We start from the raw sequence: 18,284 nt of genomic DNA, 5'->3' as shown, positions 1-18,284 counted from the left end.
TTCTTGGAATCGGGGCTTTTTGCACGTGTGCGGCCGGTTGGCGTGCCAGTTGGAAGCGTGCTCACCCACTACTGGGGTGACCTCGTTTCTTTTTCTTTTCTAGAATAAACCGTTCTTTTGGTGGATTTTCTGGAGAGTTATTTTGGCCACTTACTTGCTTCACAAGTAAGTGGTACAGCCAAATTCTGAAACAAGGTCTGTCTGGCTCTAAAACCTACACTCTTAATGACTCTCCTTGCAGGAAGGACCACTGGAGAAAATGATGAGCTATAATAATATTGTATTTAAAAGTCATGAGGTAAGTCACAAAAGTACTCCAGAAAGAAGCAAAAATTACACGTTCAAGAAAAGGAGATCCATCAAAATTGGGATATGTAGATGAGGGAATTACCAGGTATGGGATATCTCCAAAATGTAAAGCCATATAATGTAAAATGCTACAAATACATTTAGTGAAGACATATTAATCAAAATTGCACCTCACCTGTAAAAGGATCTGCTGCAGGCAGTGTGTTAGAAGACCCTGATGAAGAGCCTGGAACATACCGACCACCACCTGTGCATGCAAACAAAGGAAAAGCTGAAGTACACCAAAAACTTGAATTTCATAAACAGCATAATGCTCATATTAGAAAACTAAGCTTGGAGAAAAACAGAAGGGCTAGGCTGTCACATGAGAGAATAACAGAAGTTATAGTCAAAAGTCTTATAGTCGGAAAGACTCGTAAGAAACTAAAATTTCAGTGATTCTCCAAGTTTTGTTTTCTTATCTTTAATACTTTATTATACCTTAGCTCTCACATTTAAATATTAAAATAACTAGGAATTCAAATATAAGAGAAATTGCAGGTGGTCTCTGACCTAAATAATACATACATACAATCAGTTCCTGCTCCTATACAAATTCACTAGAATTCCTGCTGTTGCAGTTGCTATCAAAACCACAGGCATCAAATGTTAATCTTTTAGAGAACCCCTGGGTTCATTAATTCATGTGACAAACAGTGCATTCAGTGCTGGGGATCCAGCAGAGAACATGATTGCTTGTATTCACTGAAGCTTATAACCTACTGGAAAAGAGAATTACAAATCCGGGATGAGTGCTACAGAAGAAACAGATTTCCATTTCTACATTTACAAATGTGCCCTGTGTGTGAGGACAGGTTTTGTCAGTACCTCTAAGGAAATAATCAGAGGCATCTACAAAAAGATATATGTAAGGATTCTTATAAAGTTAAAGTGTCAGAGGAGCCAAATAGTTAGATTTCCAGATGGAGCCAGTCCCACAAAATAGCTTATACAATACTGCAATCATGTGTTCACTCTTTTGCACTGTAGTATGAAATTCCACCAACCAAAACGTCCTGGTAATGAAAATACTTTTCTCTCTGTTTTCGTCAAGTACAACTATTGGGAAGGTTACAACATTTATAGTTCAGTATTGAATCAGTCTGATAATTCTGTTTAAGTTAACACGCAGATGAGATTAGCTTTATTATGTTAACTGGCATTGGAATTTTGAACTAGAAAGAGGAGATAATTTGGAACATGAAGTACCTGTCGGGGAAGGAAAAAAGATCTGTTTAAGGACTTGAGATCGGGAGCGTATGGGATCTTGTAAAACAAAAGCACTGGCGTGTGAAAAATGGAGTCAAAACTGAAAACAGTAAAACGTTACTACAGTACCAATTTCGAAATTTTATTTAGAGCTTGCTCTACACCTAAGAAGAGAGGAAGCATTTTATTTCCTCCTGTACCATGACTTCAGTTCCCAGGACCCAGGACTCAGGCCAATACTACTGGGATTATAATTTATGGGCTGGCATGAAAACATCATCTCATTTTACAACATTGTAGGCACTGTATATACTACGTTCAAACAACTGACGTAAAATGAAGACATGGAATACAAATCACCCACAGTTCAGTCCTAGATTTGATGCACAACTCGCCAATTTATCCTCATGTAAAAAAAGAATTTCTATTTACTAAATTTCACCACAAAATATATTTTTATTTGTTTCTGTTTTTTCCTACTTTCCACAACATTTGTTAATTGTTTATTTATTAAAAGGAACTATTTCTTAGCCCAAATGTCGATGTTTCATAGCTCAGGAACATAGGTCAGTGACAAACTTCCATGGAAGTCAACTCAAAGAAATTCTTTACACTCCGAAACCACTTTGCACTCTGAAAGATACCAGCCTTCCTCATCTCCTCAAAATCTTTCATGGAATCATAATTTCTGTAGAAATCTGAGTATGCCTTTTTCCTTGGTTCAGCCACAGCAAACTTCTAGAAAGCTGCACCTCCCCCCGACCCCCATACAATGATTGCTCCAACAACATGAAATTGCAGATGCCACAAGCCAGGCATCTGAGGTTTTGTCAAAGCACTGGAAGGCATGGCAGCCATATTCCCCCTTAGTACCAACATCCTTCCACAACATATATTTTTAAAAAGAAGCAACTATGTAAAAGAAACATAGAAGTCTCTTTTCATTTAAAATGACGAAATTAAAGTTGAACTTTTTCTTAAATTTTTATAAGAGTTTATTTGAACCAAAAACGTTTCTTAATTTTATTTACAGTGTGGCTGTATTTTTGAAAGAGAACAATTTACAATCATTTTTATGAATACAGAATTACTATATAATTTGAGGCTTACAAATATGAATTTGAAGTAAAAATCTACTATAGATCTTGGTTTTTATTTAAACAGCTAATCATTATGGGCTTTTAAACACGTCAAAAAAAATGAAAATCAACCAAAAATGATAGAAATACATTAAAACTTAATACAAACCCTAAATTACCTGTAAACGGATCTGAAAAACTGGTGTTCCCAAGTCCCAACATTTGACCTTTTGTGTTATCAATAATAAATTTAGCCACTTGATCCAAAAACATGGGATTCAAATCATTCTTCTGCAAGAAGTTGTATGCAGTTAACCAGGGGTCATCATTGATGTTGTATGGCAATTTATATGATGGTCCACCTTCATTGACATCAATTGAGAAAACATAATCAAATTCCTTTAATAGGAATATAAAAAGGAGATAATGATTACTAACTTATCTGTTTATATATATTAATGACATATATAATGCAATGTTATGTTCTTTATTTTAGTAATTATAGTACTTAAACTTTCTCTAAAGGGCAATGTTAAAATCTCCCACTTGGCATATAACGATTAGTAGCAACCACTGCATGTGCTGTGAGAAAAGAATTTCACTGGGAAGTGGGAGATGGATTACGACTACGTTTTAATTCTAAGGCCAAAGGAAACTTTCTAGTTAGTTGGCTGATCTCAAGGCCAAAAGTATTAGCTGTTACCATGCCCCACTAACCAAAACATGCTGGCATTATAAGCACTGCCCTGCAGGGTCCCTCACGTCTTGTCAAGTTAAATATAGGCATGAAACATTAGATGAAAGGTGGCACAGAAGCTCCTAATCCAAAATTGTTGGGAATATCTTACGAAGGGAAACTACTAAAAGACAAATAATGCCTATGAAATACAGCTCTCTCTACATGGACAGAGAGTCTTAAAAAATTTATTTTAAGTCAGGGAAAAGAGAGAATTTCCCCATAGAAATGTATTTCTAAATGTTCAAATACCAAAGAAAATTTTATTAGCATGAAAAAAAGGGTAAAGAAAACCTTTAATGTGTGGAATGCTTTACGATATTGGTCATTAGAACGTAGAAGTCAACATACTTTCCCCTCATATAAAACTTTTCCAGATGTTTGCTGATTAGCACCAGATGAGCCAACGACATCACCGATTTTTATCCACCTCCCTTCACTAACACTCCATTGATAGGCTTCGACTTTATCCTCATCTCTGATTAGACGAGTCTGTCCTTCTCTAGTACCTTAAAATAAAAATTTTGAGAATCAAAGGTAGAATGGCAGAGTAAAATTCAAACATTTACATATAAAATTTTTAACATTAAAATTTATACATAAAAAAGAATCTACATTTTAGTTTAATAGAAAATTGTATCAAACAAAAGATTTTAAAATATAATCAATCCTACCGGAAAGTGACCAAAAAGAAAATAATGGTTAAAAGGAAACTTTATTAAATAAAGGTTTAAAAAATGTGATTCTACCAGGAAGTAGTTTGCCCATCAAAAGTAAAACAAGTTTTATTACTGTATATCCTCTGACAACACTTTCATTTTAGTAAATGCCTCTCTGCTCTTCTAGCCGCTCAGGCCAAAAAGAGCAGAAGAGTCTGATTCCTCTTTCTCTCAACCTCACAGCTAACCTTTCAGCAAATTCTATCTGGTCTATCTTTAAAATATATCTAGAAAAACTACCTCTTCGCACCATCTCTACTGCTACCCGTTGGTCAAGACATCATCATTTCGCCGTTTCTCAACTGGAATGATTCAATGGCCTTCTACTCCTGCCCAGGGGTCCCCTAATGTCAAGCTGCCACAGAACTTCTTTCCAAAGTTTAAGGAGCTCCAGACACTTCTCTGCTGGAGACCCTTCAGTGACGTCCCATCTCACCCTTGATTAAAACCCAGGTCATTGGAGTGACTGATGCACAAGGCCAAGTATACTCTGCCCTTGCCATTCTCTTCTGACCTCATCCTCCACTCTTCCTCCCCTCATCCCATCACCCCACTGCAGCCATGCAGTCTTTGCCCCAACTGTTTATTCTGCCTATGATACTCTTCACACAGGTGTTGGCAGGATTTGCTCCCTTCTCTCCTTTAGGACTTCACTTGAATGTCACATTCTCAGCAAGGCCTTCTCAGCAAAGCTAGCTGTCCTCTAGAGATTCATGCTCCAAGTTCACACAGTAGAGCTGTGGCTGTCTAGTCAGATTAAATTATTCAGACCCGTCACATCTTCCAGTCCCTAGATGTTACACACTGAATAATCGTCAGTGGCGTCGGGATGGGTACGATATAGGCCATTTCTAGGCCAACTTCCTCATCCTCTACCCTGCACTTGTACCCTGTCTGGAGGATGAATGTCTATATTCAAAAGTAACCTTAGAAGTCACATTTTAAAGATGGCGGTTGCCATCAGCTTGAATGACCATGCGGAGCAAATTTAGTCTATAAACATGCTCCAGCGTATGCTGCCATCAACTGAACTTTAAATGTGCAAAAAAATAAACTTTTCTTGTGTTCAACCACTGAAATTTTAGGGTTTATCTGTTTCAGCAGCTAGTGCTATCCATTCCCTGACTATTGTATTTAAAATGATGAAACAGCCCCAATTATTTGTATTTTCCATAGTACTTATCATTATCTGACACTTACATATTTACTTTTTAATTATGTCTCTTCCTGTAGAACATAAATTTGTGAGAACAGAGATTTTTGTCTCTTTTGTTATCTGCTGTACTCCCCAGAGATTAGAACAATGCCTGGCACATATTAGGCACTTAGTAAATACTTTATTTTGTGTGTGTGTGTGTGCCTATGTGTACACATGCACATGCACACACACAAAGGATGCCCAAAAACTGAAAAACTGTATATATATTTTTAGTATGACTATATTAAAATTGTAATACTCTATATATATCGAGAACAAAATATGAATACAAGTCATGTGTATACATTTTTTTTGGCACTCCCCGGAGTATGTATGTACCATGTTTCCCCAAAAATAAGACCGAGTCTTATATTAATTTTTGCTCCAAAAGACGCACGCAGTATGTTCAGGGGATGTCATCCTGAAAAATCAGGCTAGGGCTTATTTTCCAGTTAGGTCTTATTTTCGGGGAAACACAGTATGTGTTTACACACACATTTTGTAAAGACTTGTAAAAAATATCAAAAACATGATATTAATGCAGTAGTTCTTCAAGCTTTGGTTTCAATATCTCTTACAGTCATAAAAGTTATTCAGAAGCCCAAAGAGCTTTTTTTAATGTGAGTTATACCAACTGATTTATTGGATTTGAAATTAAAAATGAGGAAGGTAAAAAAATATATCTACTTCATGGAAAACAACAATAGATCCATTACATATTGAATTAATGATATTTAATAAAAAGTAAGTATAATTTTTAGAAGTTTAGTGAGAATACTAGCATTGTTTTCCATATTTGTAAATCATTTTACTCTCTCTAGAAGACAGCTGGATTTACCATCCCCGCCTCTGCATTCAATCTGCTGTTTTGGATGAAGTATATAAAGAAAATCCAGCCTGTCACAGATAATATAGTTGAAAAAGAGAAGACTAGTTGAATAGCCCTTTCAGAAAAATGTGAATATTCTACATGAAGTAGGTCCTTAAAGGTTACAATTTAGAATCTGAAACCATATCAATGAATTTTTTCATGCTCTATTACACTAAAACCCATTGGTCTATCTTACACTTTGAACAGATTTTTTACATTCACGATTGATAACACCATGAACTGGTCATTTGGAAAATATTGATTAAATGAGCTATGTGGATCTTCCACATGTTTACACATTTTATTCAACATCAAAAAAATTACATTTGTTAATATTACTACTGATATCATTAGAATAGTCTTTTAAGTATTAGGAAACTATCAAGCTCATGTGGCAGATACAAATTTTTCAGAATTTCAATTTGCACTTGAGAGAGTTTGAACTTTATCTTTGAACTTCGCCAGTTGTTTTTCTTAAAATGACATGCTCACTGTTCATTTTCAAAAAATGCCTACCAAATACCCAAGCCTGAATAATCATAGTTAGTCGTTCTTAGACATAAGCGTGGCATTCCATGAAAAAAGAGAATAGTTCAGCCTGCAACTTAAATGACTGTGTAAGTACTTATCCTTGAGACACCAGAGACACCATAGTGCTTTGGTATACTTTACGTGTAATTTACATTCTGTCATTCAGAATATTTAAAAAAAAAAAAGTACTAAAGGGTCAAGATGTAATAAAATTAATTTTTGTTTCCTCAAGGACATTTTTGAGGGCAGATAGCATTTTATTTTTATCTATGATTGTGTGCTGGTGATGAACATAATGACTACCAGAACACTTTGATGCCACAGCCTTGATTTGTATACTAAGTTTTACCCACCATTGCTTCTGTCCCGTAAACGTTAACACAGTGTAAAAATCAAATAACACCTTAGAATTGTAAAATTAGTTTTGACCCTGTGGACATCCTGACAGGATCTCAGAATTCCCAGGCGTCCATGGACCAAGTTCCGAGAACCACACATATAATGGATCAGGGATATATCCAAAACAAGATTTCAGTTGAGACACAGCTCTCCTCCAATTTTAAACCCAAATGATCCCCAATTCATTAAGCAGACGTTGCTTTTTATACACTCATTTTTATTTTTAGTCTGTACAATCTTAGGGAATCCAATCAACCAAAAGGTGTTAAAATAAGTGACTTTTGAGTACCTACTATATAGGAGCTAAGCATTGAGAGATTTATTTTAAAGAACAAAAGTATTTATAGGGCGCTTAGCTCAAAGTTTTTAAAACGATGAGAAAAGGGAAGAATACGATTTTTCATAGTGATTCTCATGCATAATAGTAAAAATCCTAAAAAATACCAGTATCTGTCAATGAGAATAACACCGAATGATTAGAAAAACCACCTTTTTTATTTACCACTTTAATTATTCCAGAAGGCAAACAACAATTTTTACTACTAGATACACTGAAATATTTACCAGGTTCATTCAGATGTTCCCTCCCAGGAAGCTGCTCTGCGTTAATGTCCCCTAAATCACCAGTTTTGGAATCAATGGTCGCCTGAGACAGTTCTTTCTCAAAAGCCTTGATTTCCTCAGCACTTGCTGTCCGATCCTCTGATTCTGTAAACACTCTAATAATACCATCACTATAAGGAAAAATAAACTGATTTTAAGTCACTGCCATTGTGTATAAACATCATCACAACACGCATGTTCCAAAGCAAAACTAATCTGTATTTGTGAATATGAGAAACATTACTATGTATTTATTGCTGAGTATCGTACTATGCTGACATCAGCACACACTACCCTCTATTATTCTCTAAAGCAATGCATAGGGTGGAAAAAGACTAGGGAAAAATTACTGGCAAAGGACAGAGAAATATGTATTTAACACAATTTATTCCAAGTTAAATATTTACCATCATAAAAATCTAGATAGAGTGTAAACTTTCAAAGTCAATATTACATAGGTATTATGGTATAAAGAAGCCTGTCAGGCTGGTTTACTTTATAGAGGGCTTAAGTGACCACCATAAGGCTTAGAAATATCTGCTCGGTATCTGTTCACTAGGGAAACATGGAGTTGCCATGAACTAGCAATGTAACCCAATCAAGAAAAAAGTCGTGCCGGGCAGCTGGATGGCTCAGTTGGTTAGAGCGTGAGCTCTGAACAACAGGGTTGGCGGTTCAATTCCCACATGGGATGGTGGGCTATGCCCCCTGCAACTAAAGATTGAAACAGCGACTGGACTTGGAGCTGAGCTGCGCCCTCCACAACTAGATTGAAGGACAACGACTTGGAGCTGATGGGCCCTGGAGAAACACAATGTTCCCCCTGTCCCCCCCAAAAAAAATTTAAAAAGAGAAGGAAGGAAGGAAGGAAGGAAGGAAGGAAGGAAGGAAGGAAGGAAGGAAGGAAGGAAGGAAGGAAGGAAGGAAGGAAGGAAGGAAGGAAGGAAGGAAGGAAGGAAGGAAGGAAGGAAGGAAGGAAGGAAAGAAAGAAAGAAAGAAAGAAAGAAAGAAAGAAAGAAAGAAAGAAAGAAAGAAAGAAAGAAAGAAAGAAAGAAAGAAAGAAAGAGGTCGTGCCTTTGTACTAGATGGCAGTCACAACCCCTGTTCTCAGAAAAATGTCTTCATTTCCATGCTTTCTCAATTCTAAATTTGGGGTAGGGAGGGCAAGTTAGCCACTTTCAACTGTACTAATCCTACCCAATTCTACAGAAAATTTAGTTTCTTACTTAACCTTCCACTAACAGCAATTTCACCCGTTCAGTTTTATTGTTTTTTTTCTTCAACTTTAAATGTGCTTAGGGGAGAAAAAACTAACCCCTGGCCCAGCCAGAGTGTAAAAACACCTCTAGTTTGTTAGACCCTCTGTCCCTTGCAGCTGTTTCTTCTTGCCTCAATGCCAGCATAGTCCATAATCCTTTCCTTCATCTACTGCCTCAAAACTCTTTGTCTGTCTCCTCTTATTTACCTTCTTCTATCATTTTCTAGCAAAATGTGGCATCAAAAAAGTTACTTATTAACATCTTGCAAACCAGATCCAAAAGCTTTTCCAACTTTCCATTCCTTAACTTGTATATACATTGACACTGATCATGATCTTCCTTCCAAATCTCTCCTTTTCATCTCTGAATTTCAACCTCTGGATTCCTTTATCTGCTTAACCTACTGGCTTCTCTTTCTTCACCCAACAGTATATCACAAGATTCAGTCTTCAGTTTTCTATTTCTTCCCCACTATGCTTCTTCCCTCAGAGAAAAGTGGTCCATCACTTGACTTTTGGCAGTTTTGTGCAAATCTTTATCTTCAGTCACAGTTGTCAGGCTGCAGTCCAAATGCCCATAATCTACTGGCATGAGGGGGGCTAACTACCACTTGAACGTCACAAAGCCTAAAACCAAAGTCATCACCTTCTGCATCAAACCATTCTCCCATGTCCCCCTTTTACTTATTGTGGTCTTTCAATCACCAAGTTTGAAGTTTTATTCTTTTCTTTCATCGCTTTCTAATCCTTTTTTCTTTGCATTATCTCACTTTTGGTCTCTTATCCATTTGCACTATAGGGCCAATATTTCACAACTTCACACCCTTATTACTGTAACTGCTTTCTAATTTGCTTTCCTTCCCATGGTCCCACTAGTTAAATCAATATATAATAATTCACAAGTTCTGCTTTAATCATATAACTTCTTCCTCAATAGCTACAACCAATTAACCCCAAACACTTAATTTTTAAAATGCCTGACATTCAAGGTTGTCCATAATGAAGATCTGCCTTACGTCTGACCAACTTTTCCCCAGTATTAGTCCTCCGTCATATTCCTTCATCTCCTACATGATCACTTTCATTCTCATGCCACACCTTGACTCATCTGTTGCTTTTGATAAAAATTCTCACTTCCGTTCTTACTCACTATCTTTCAAAATCCCATCCTAATTTCTTCTTCTCCAGAAAGTTTTCCCACATCAATCTCGACCTTTTTTTGCTTTCAGTGTTTCAGCCACACACTTGTAATACAATACTGGTGTAATATATCCTGCATCATTAGCGTTATACCTACTACTGTTGGTATATGGACTGTTAGATACTCCAATTCATCTGAAATTCCTTATTGCTTATCTCTGTGCACTCTAATGCCTAGACACATATTATTTATTGATTGACTAGAATATAAATACCTTGCACCAACCACAATGTCACCATTATCTAGCACACAGCAGCACCATATAGATTGAGCTGGAAGTCGGATTGTTTGAGCACATTCCCCATGTTTCCAGATTCTCAGAGATCTGTCTTCTGCTGTTGTCACAAAATCTAATATTAACGAACAGAGGAACAATTAGCTTGAATAAATAAAATTAAGTACATTTATACATACCATCTTTCCAGGCAGGCTGATTTTTTTAACCCCAAAGTATTTTAAAATTACAGTTTTAAATGTTATGTATTTGTCTCTTATACACAACTTCAAAAATCACATTTTTATACATTTCACATCTTACATGCTATACTTTACACCAATAAATTATACAAAGTAAACCTGAATTAATATAAAGATGATCATATAATTCTTTCCTTTAGGAAAAAATACTTATGAAATAAAGTTTCTAAATTACTCAAGTTACAGTTAGTAAATTGATTTAAGTCATCAGTCCTCTTTCCCTCACCTCAAGAATGTGATGGAACCATGGCCAATACAAAATTTTAAACACGTGGCATAAGATCATCTTACCTTTACAATTTGGAAAGACAGATATGCTATAAATATAATTTGTATGTCCATAATATACTTCAAGACACTCGCCAGTGATTTGCCACCTTCTAATACTGGCATCATTTGCACAGGAAAGAAATTCTGTTTCACTCAAAATTGCCAAACCTCTTACACAGTCTTCATGCCCTGTATTAAAAAAAGAATAATGCAAATTAATAAAATGGATCATTTGGTAGATAGCTGTATGTATTTCACTAACGTTATAAAACACATCAGAGAGTAGTAAAAACTGAATTTCAAGTTTGAGAAATTCATTTTTCTTTAGAAAAGCCTCATAACCAAAATTTTTATTTTAAGTTTGGCAACATCTTTTTTATTACCAGTCTTGGAAAATTATATTTATCATATCTTCTCCAAATTATTTCTTAAAACCTTCCAGAAACAGGATTCTTATCCCTACAATTCTCCTATTTTACCTGACAATTTCAGCTTTTCTTCCCCAGTAACAAGAGTAATTCATAACATACACAATATTCAACTGTAACAGAAATATATAACAAGGAATAAATATCCCTTAAGTTTCTCACCACACAATATTGAAATTAATATTTATAAAGCTTCAGAGGAAATAAAGAAAAAACTAAGATTACAAAAGATTCCATTTGAGTTTGACATAAAACCATCAAAAAATAATAAACTTCATTAAAATACGCAGGAATAGGTTGAGACCGATTAATTTTTCTAAAACCATGCAATTAGTGCCAAAGCTAAAACAAGAATTCAAGTTTCCTGTCTCATAATCCTACCTTTTGATTCAACCAAACTGCAAATATAGAGCCAAAACATTGCTGATTTATCAACGGAAACATTTAACACTTTATGTAAATGCAAGTATTAAAATAAAATGACAATTAATGATTATTGTTTTTTTTTAAATGGCAAGAATTTATGGAATAAACTTCTTGCATAATATTCTTCATTATACAACTGCAGGTATATATGGAAAATATATATATTCCACTTATCAAACTATATTACGTTTTCAAAAAGCTTCATAAAATTCAATTTCTTTCAATATTAATTGAAGTCTTATAGAAGATATCACTATAATTTTTTTTAAGGACAAAATATTCTCTGAAGCTTGTGATCTAATAATACACATCAGAAGTCAAAACTTGTCCAATGCTTAACATTTGCTAATGTACATTAGTTATCACAGATTATTAACAACTTGATACATGTACCGGGGGTGCCAAAAAAATGAATACACATGACCTGTATTCCTCCTTTGTTATCAATATACATTGAGTATTACAATTTTAATACAGTTTTTCCTTTCTTAAAATGTGTATACATTTTTTTGGAACCCTCTGTATGTATGTATAGAAAAAGAGATGTTTATTGAAACTCATTGTCCATTTTCCATCTACAGTTTTATCTGCACAAAGGGACTTACTGCAGTATTAACCAGGGTGGTGATCAACTTTTTAAAAGAAAGCAACAGAAAAAAAACAAAAAAAATATTTCACAACAAATAAGTACCCCACAAATACCCACATATAAGTACCCCACAAATGCATCAGCAATACTAATATTACACAGCAGATGCCTCAGCATGAGAGTTATTGAATAACTGATATAAAAAGACTACCCACCTAAACCACCACATAATCAGAGTCTAAAATTTATTATTAAGCAGTGTGCTTCAATATTAATAAAAGTACTCATGTTTTCCTTCATATATAAAGATAACACCACTGATCCACCATCAATAAGGCTGATGCTTGGAAGTTTCAGACTGAACATGTTCAAATGACAAGCAAAAACATAACTGCGTACCAAAAATTACATACGTACATATAATTCATAGAAACACACACAGCCTGTTAGCTACATTAGTCCACATCTGGTTTAACGAGAAGTGTCATTATATCCTTTAAAAAGCTATACGGTGGCGTTTTTCAGATATCATTTTCAAGCTTCTAAATATTTGAGAGAAAGACCATCTCAGTAAATATGAAGTGATGAGAATATAAAAGTTGTCACTCTCATCTTACCCGAAAAAGTCCGCTCACATCTTCCAGCTTTCCACAGTTTAATAGTCTTGTCTGCAGATCCAGTTAACATTAAGCCCTGCTCAGGTAAGATCTTTACCGCCCAGACTGCAGCTGTATGACCCTGTGAGCAAAACGGGTATTAATTTAAGTTGCCACAGAATCAATGTATTTAATTATTATCTAGAATGTTCACACAGAACTACTTATACCTGTAAGGTCATCATGCATTTGTCATTCAGCCAGACTTTAGCAGTAGTGTCCCATGAGCCACTAAGTAATGTTCCAAATTTTCCAGATGAAAGACTACAAACTAAAAGGAAAAAGGGCATTGGTTAATGCATTTTCATACCAAAAAAATGCTCAACTTTGTTAGTTATCAAAGCTTGTGAAGTGACAGTATCTTAGCCAATAAGGCTTAACTCAATGGGGATGCAGAAGGGAGCAGTGGTTGAGAGCACAGACTGGTGTCAGACTGCCAGGGTCCAAGTCCTAGCTGTCTAATGGCAGAGGTATTACTTAACCTCACACCCCTCCTCTGTAAAATGAGGAAGCAGGATTAAGTGGGAAGCGCAATCCCTTCCAGTTCTAAGAAACTACATAGGGATACAATGCAAATGATTTGCAATGCTGTTTAGATAGATATTAAGGATCGCTTTAGTTAAAGTGACAAAAACTGTAACCAAGCTAAATGCTCAATAGTAATGGAATGGTTAATTAAATGTCTTATTGATGTAAAATTATACAGGCTAAAAATTATAAATATAAAAATCATCTAAAAACATGGAAATAAAATAAGACAGAATTCTGATTGAAAATGGCAGATTGTCCACAGTAATGCTATAAATGGTATTAATTTACAAGGACAAAGAAGGCTGAAAATAACATAACTGATTTAGCAAACTAGAGAACGTTATGATCTAAACAACCCCAGAGAGGGATTAGAAGCAGAGTGACTGGCCCCACCACATGAGACTCAGTATCCAGCCACTTGGTTCCATGGAGTATGGGGCTAAGCAGAGGACTAGAAAACTGAGAAGAGTGATTGCAAGTCTGCATACAACACAGTGAAACATTAGATCTCTCCTCTCAGCCTCCAGCGTCAGGAAAGTGCATCCTCACCCACTGCAGGACACTGGAGACTCATTCTCTGGCTCAGGAGCCAATTTTGCCAATTATTTCCATTGGCCAAATATGGGACATTTTGAGAATCAAAAAGAAAAAAAAAATGTTAGGGAATCAATCCACTTTGAAATCCAGTTAAAAAAAGGTGGGAGAGGGGGCAAGACAAGCATTTATCTTGCCTTCTTTGTATAAAAGTTTCACATGGTAATCAAAAAGTTGATGTGGGAAAGTTATACATAGCTAGAAAGTTAAAAATGCTAGCTATTAAATGCAGAAATAATTGTTGAAGTAGAGTATAATCATTTTGTAAATTTTAATGAAATATTGGATCTAGGCAATGACCAGGAATAGATGGTACAACCATTATATAAAATAGGCTGATGGGAATTTTATGAGGAATGGATGATACAACGCTTGATCAACCTTAACATCACAAAAAGAGACATCATGTGCCTCTTGACGTGCTACAACAGCAAGTACACTATACTACCTATGAAATGTTCTTGTCAAAAACTTGCATCTGAATCTGATCAAGCTTCTAGATTTAACTAATAGCTTACTGGGGATTGAGGAACATGTTAAAGGGAGGAACAAAAATTTAATCAAAAAAGTTCAGAATGCAGGAAATTCTACAGGAAAAATAATCTGGTTTCAAATAGAGGGGAAAAGAAAATAAATTGATAGAAAGACATGTGGACGCTGTTTGGGTTACAATTTAAACAAACTGTACAAAACATTTATGAGACAATTGCATACATCTGAATATTCACTAAATATTTGGTAATAAAAAATTAAGTTTTGTTTTAGGGATGATAATATTGTTTAAAGAAGAGAAAGAATCCTTACCTTTTAGAGGGGTCAGCGAACTATGGCCTGTAGGCCATCTGTTTTTGTACAGTGCACAAACTAAGAATGCTTTTTTTACATCTTAAGTGGTTGGGAAAAAAATATCAAGATACTTCTTGACATGTGAAAATTTATTAACATCCAAATTTCAGTGTCCACTGATAAAGATTTATTGAAACACAGACATACTCATTCATTTATTTATTATCAGTGGCTACTTTTGTATACAACACCAGAGCTGAGTAGCTATGAAAGCGACCATATGGCCTATAAAGCCTAAAATATTTACTATCAGGCCCTTTACAGAAAAAGTTTGCCAAACCCTACTTTAGAGCTACATATTGTTGAAGCATTTACAAATGAAATAGTATACTGGAAATTTCCTTTTAAATAACGTTGTGGAAGAGGCTGAAGATGAAACAAGATAGGCCATGTGTTGATAATCCTTGAAACTATGTAAAATACATGGCTAGAAGAGATCATTACTCCCGTTTATATATGTTTGTGTACAATGCAATGTAAGTTACTATCTCTACTTTTGTATACATTTGAAGATTTCTTATAATTAAGTTAATAAATCTGCATCACTCTATTTTGACACGCAAACATTTTACAAACTCTTTGAAGGAATTAAGTTTTAAGTGTTTATGGGCCATACTATTTTCTTTAAAATGTGCCAAACTATTCCAGATACATAAAAAATAAGTATACATACTGCACTGATTAAGCATATCATTTTATAAGAGCTGTGAAGCCATACACAAATCCAGGATTATAAGAGAATCAGAAATATACACAAATCACAGGAAACGATACTCAAAAGTATTAAATACTTTTTAATGATACCAGCGCTCTAAACACAGTCAATTTGCTGCACAGAGACATAATAGTCAAAAGATAAAGATATATTCTTAGTTTTCCTGAGTAAATGAATTCCTTGCACAAAATAGTTGAAAAACTGATATCACAGTGTATTAAAATTATACAGCCTCTGCCTTTTATAACTGAACACTTTACTTTTTAAATATATAAGCATGTCAGCCTTTACTGATGACAACAGTAAATCTGTAACAACAGAATTCATAGAACAATGATGATCCAAAAAGGTTTTTACTATCAAGCTTTTTAGCTATAGGTAAAATAACATAATAAAAACGAGAGAAAATGGATATGTGAACTTTACTTTCAAAAGGATGAAACTTTTCAAATTGAAAACTACCAAAACATTACACTCACCAGTATTTTTGTGACCTTTTAGTATATAAAGTGGTGCTGGACTCTCCAGTGAGAAAATGCAAATATTGTGGTCATTTCCTCCAGTGGCAATTAGTCCATGAGGGTATACGTCACTTGAAGGTATGATGCACACGCAAGATACGAAATTGGAGTGGCCACTCATACAATGCATTTCTGTAAAACCCCTGTTAGGGCTGGAAGGACATGATAATTAATAAGACATATATTGGTCCCCTGACTTAGCCTAGTACATAAGTCGTCAAAGTACTCATTTTTATTTAGTGTCTAGGTTGAATTTTATAGAGTACATACTACTTTAAGTATCTATTGTTTTAAATTAAATGTTCAATAGATAATTTACAACAACTACTACAAAGGTTTACATCAGATTAGGAGAAGTTGAATTAGGTTTTAATTGATAATAGTATGTTAATTAACAGGAAAAACAAGGAAAGAAAGAGGGAAACCAATATCTTAAGTGGCTTTTCCTCATGCTCTATCTTCATTTCTACTCATCAGTAATTGTTACCCTAAGAAATCCCTGGTGAAGTGAAACATTCACGCAATTAGGATAATGAGACCCACTATCAATAAGCCTTAACCATAGGGGGGACATTTTCATACTGTGAAGCATTAACTTAGTACCTATTAGTACACTATGTGTATCTAAATAGAATATCAATCATTCTCAATATGGAAACTAAAGGACCTAATATAGCGATAGATAAATGATTGCTCTTGGGACACAGCACATTAACTGCCTTGGATTAGAATGATTACCAATTTGTTGTACACGTCAGTCACTTAGCCTTACACTGTCTTACATAACAAGTCATATCATAACAGATTATGATATAGTATGTGGAAGGCAGTAAGTTAGCTGCTGAGAGAGAGATAAAGAATTATGTATATCCCTGCCACTGGCTTAGAACTCATTTTTCTCATGTCTCTTAAGACCTTTACTGCTTTCTGTCAGTTTCAATATTCAAAGTTATAATCTTGTTCTTTTCCTGTCTTCCTTGACTTGTGGGTTTATGCTTTTACACACACACACACACACACACACACACACACATACCTATATATTAATATATACCCACATCTATCTATCTACCTACCTACCTACATAGGTAGCAGGAAAAGTAGAGAACCAACTTATCAGTGAATCCCCAAAAGGCTCAAGAATTAGCGGTAACATGTACCTCTAGAAATGGGCCAAAAAAAAGGTAAGAACTAAAATAAGGAAGACTAGCTGAAAGTCATCAGAATCAGTCAGAAGCTGAATCATATGAAAAAAATCTTCAAAGGAAGATTTTGGTAGTAGCTATTTTTAAGTTATATTTAAAACTTGTCTGCTTTATTTTGGTGGGGTTTTTTTTAAGTGCTTATAAAAACCACTTTACCAAAAAGTGTTTCTAGAAACCACTTTATCAATAAGCCCAAACAAATTTAGAAGCTAGGACGTGTTTTAAAAGGTGTACTATGCAAATCGCTAAATCGACCTGAGTGTGTCCCTTAGCACTTCCCAGTATAAATGTTTACGTGCATCTTCTGCACTGGTTTGGTTTGTCAAGTTGTTATGGTGGAGTCCAGACCAGACCTTGTTCTTCTTTTTATCTCCCCAAAATCCTAGCACAATATTCTACATGGGAAGGATTAAGTATTTCTTGAATTAATAAAAAATACTTGAAGTTATTACGGAAAAAAAAAAAGGGCAGCTAGATACCCCAGCCAGACAACTGCCCCTCTTGAACCCAGCAAGAGTCTGGAGCTTCTTTAGAAACATGAAAGTCTTTACTGGGGGGACACAAAGCACAGTTGAGCACTGGGTTATGAAGAACATGTACATTTATAACGGAGTCCAAGGCAAAACCCAGGGGCCAGTCAGTCATCTTCCAGGCCGAAGATCAGCCCAGTAGTGAACTGGTCCAGCCAGACCACCCTACAGTGATCTCAGAGCCAGCAAGCCCCACACATGAGCAGAGCTTCCCAGCAGCTTTCTGGTCCTCCAAACGCAACACTGAGCACAGAACAAGGATTACCAGACACCTGGGGAAAGCTGCCTCCAGCAGGAAAACATAGTCTTCAAATCAAATAGGGAGGGGAAAAGACCAATTTGGA

The 18,284-nt window shown here is 35.3% G+C and overlaps 1 protein-coding gene across 1 annotated transcript in view; it reads right to left on the bottom strand.

Moving 5' to 3' along the window:
- PLAA (phospholipase A2 activating protein) overlaps positions 1-18,284 on the bottom strand; it is a 37,566-nt gene that overhangs the window by 14,096 nt on the left and 5,186 nt on the right. The window contains exons 2-10 of the mRNA XM_033123035.1: positions 16,164-16,357; positions 13,169-13,269; positions 12,960-13,080; positions 10,921-11,088; positions 10,367-10,502; positions 7,655-7,824; positions 3,724-3,881; positions 2,816-3,035; positions 485-556 (exon numbers count right to left, since the gene is read on the bottom strand). Of these exons, the coding sequence (XP_032978926.1) occupies positions 485-556; positions 2,816-3,035; positions 3,724-3,881; positions 7,655-7,824; positions 10,367-10,502; positions 10,921-11,088; positions 12,960-13,080; positions 13,169-13,269; positions 16,164-16,357 (1,340 nt within the window). The remainder of the gene's footprint in view (positions 1-484; positions 557-2,815; positions 3,036-3,723; positions 3,882-7,654; positions 7,825-10,366; positions 10,503-10,920; positions 11,089-12,959; positions 13,081-13,168; positions 13,270-16,163; positions 16,358-18,284) is intronic.

This window comes from Rhinolophus ferrumequinum, chromosome 12 (assembly GCF_004115265.2).
Source record: "Rhinolophus ferrumequinum isolate MPI-CBG mRhiFer1 chromosome 12, mRhiFer1_v1.p, whole genome shotgun sequence".
NCBI lineage: Eukaryota > Metazoa > Chordata > Mammalia > Chiroptera > Rhinolophidae > Rhinolophus > Rhinolophus ferrumequinum.
Note: the sequence above shows the minus strand (reverse complement) of the source record. Positions and strands in the feature narration are given on the sequence as shown.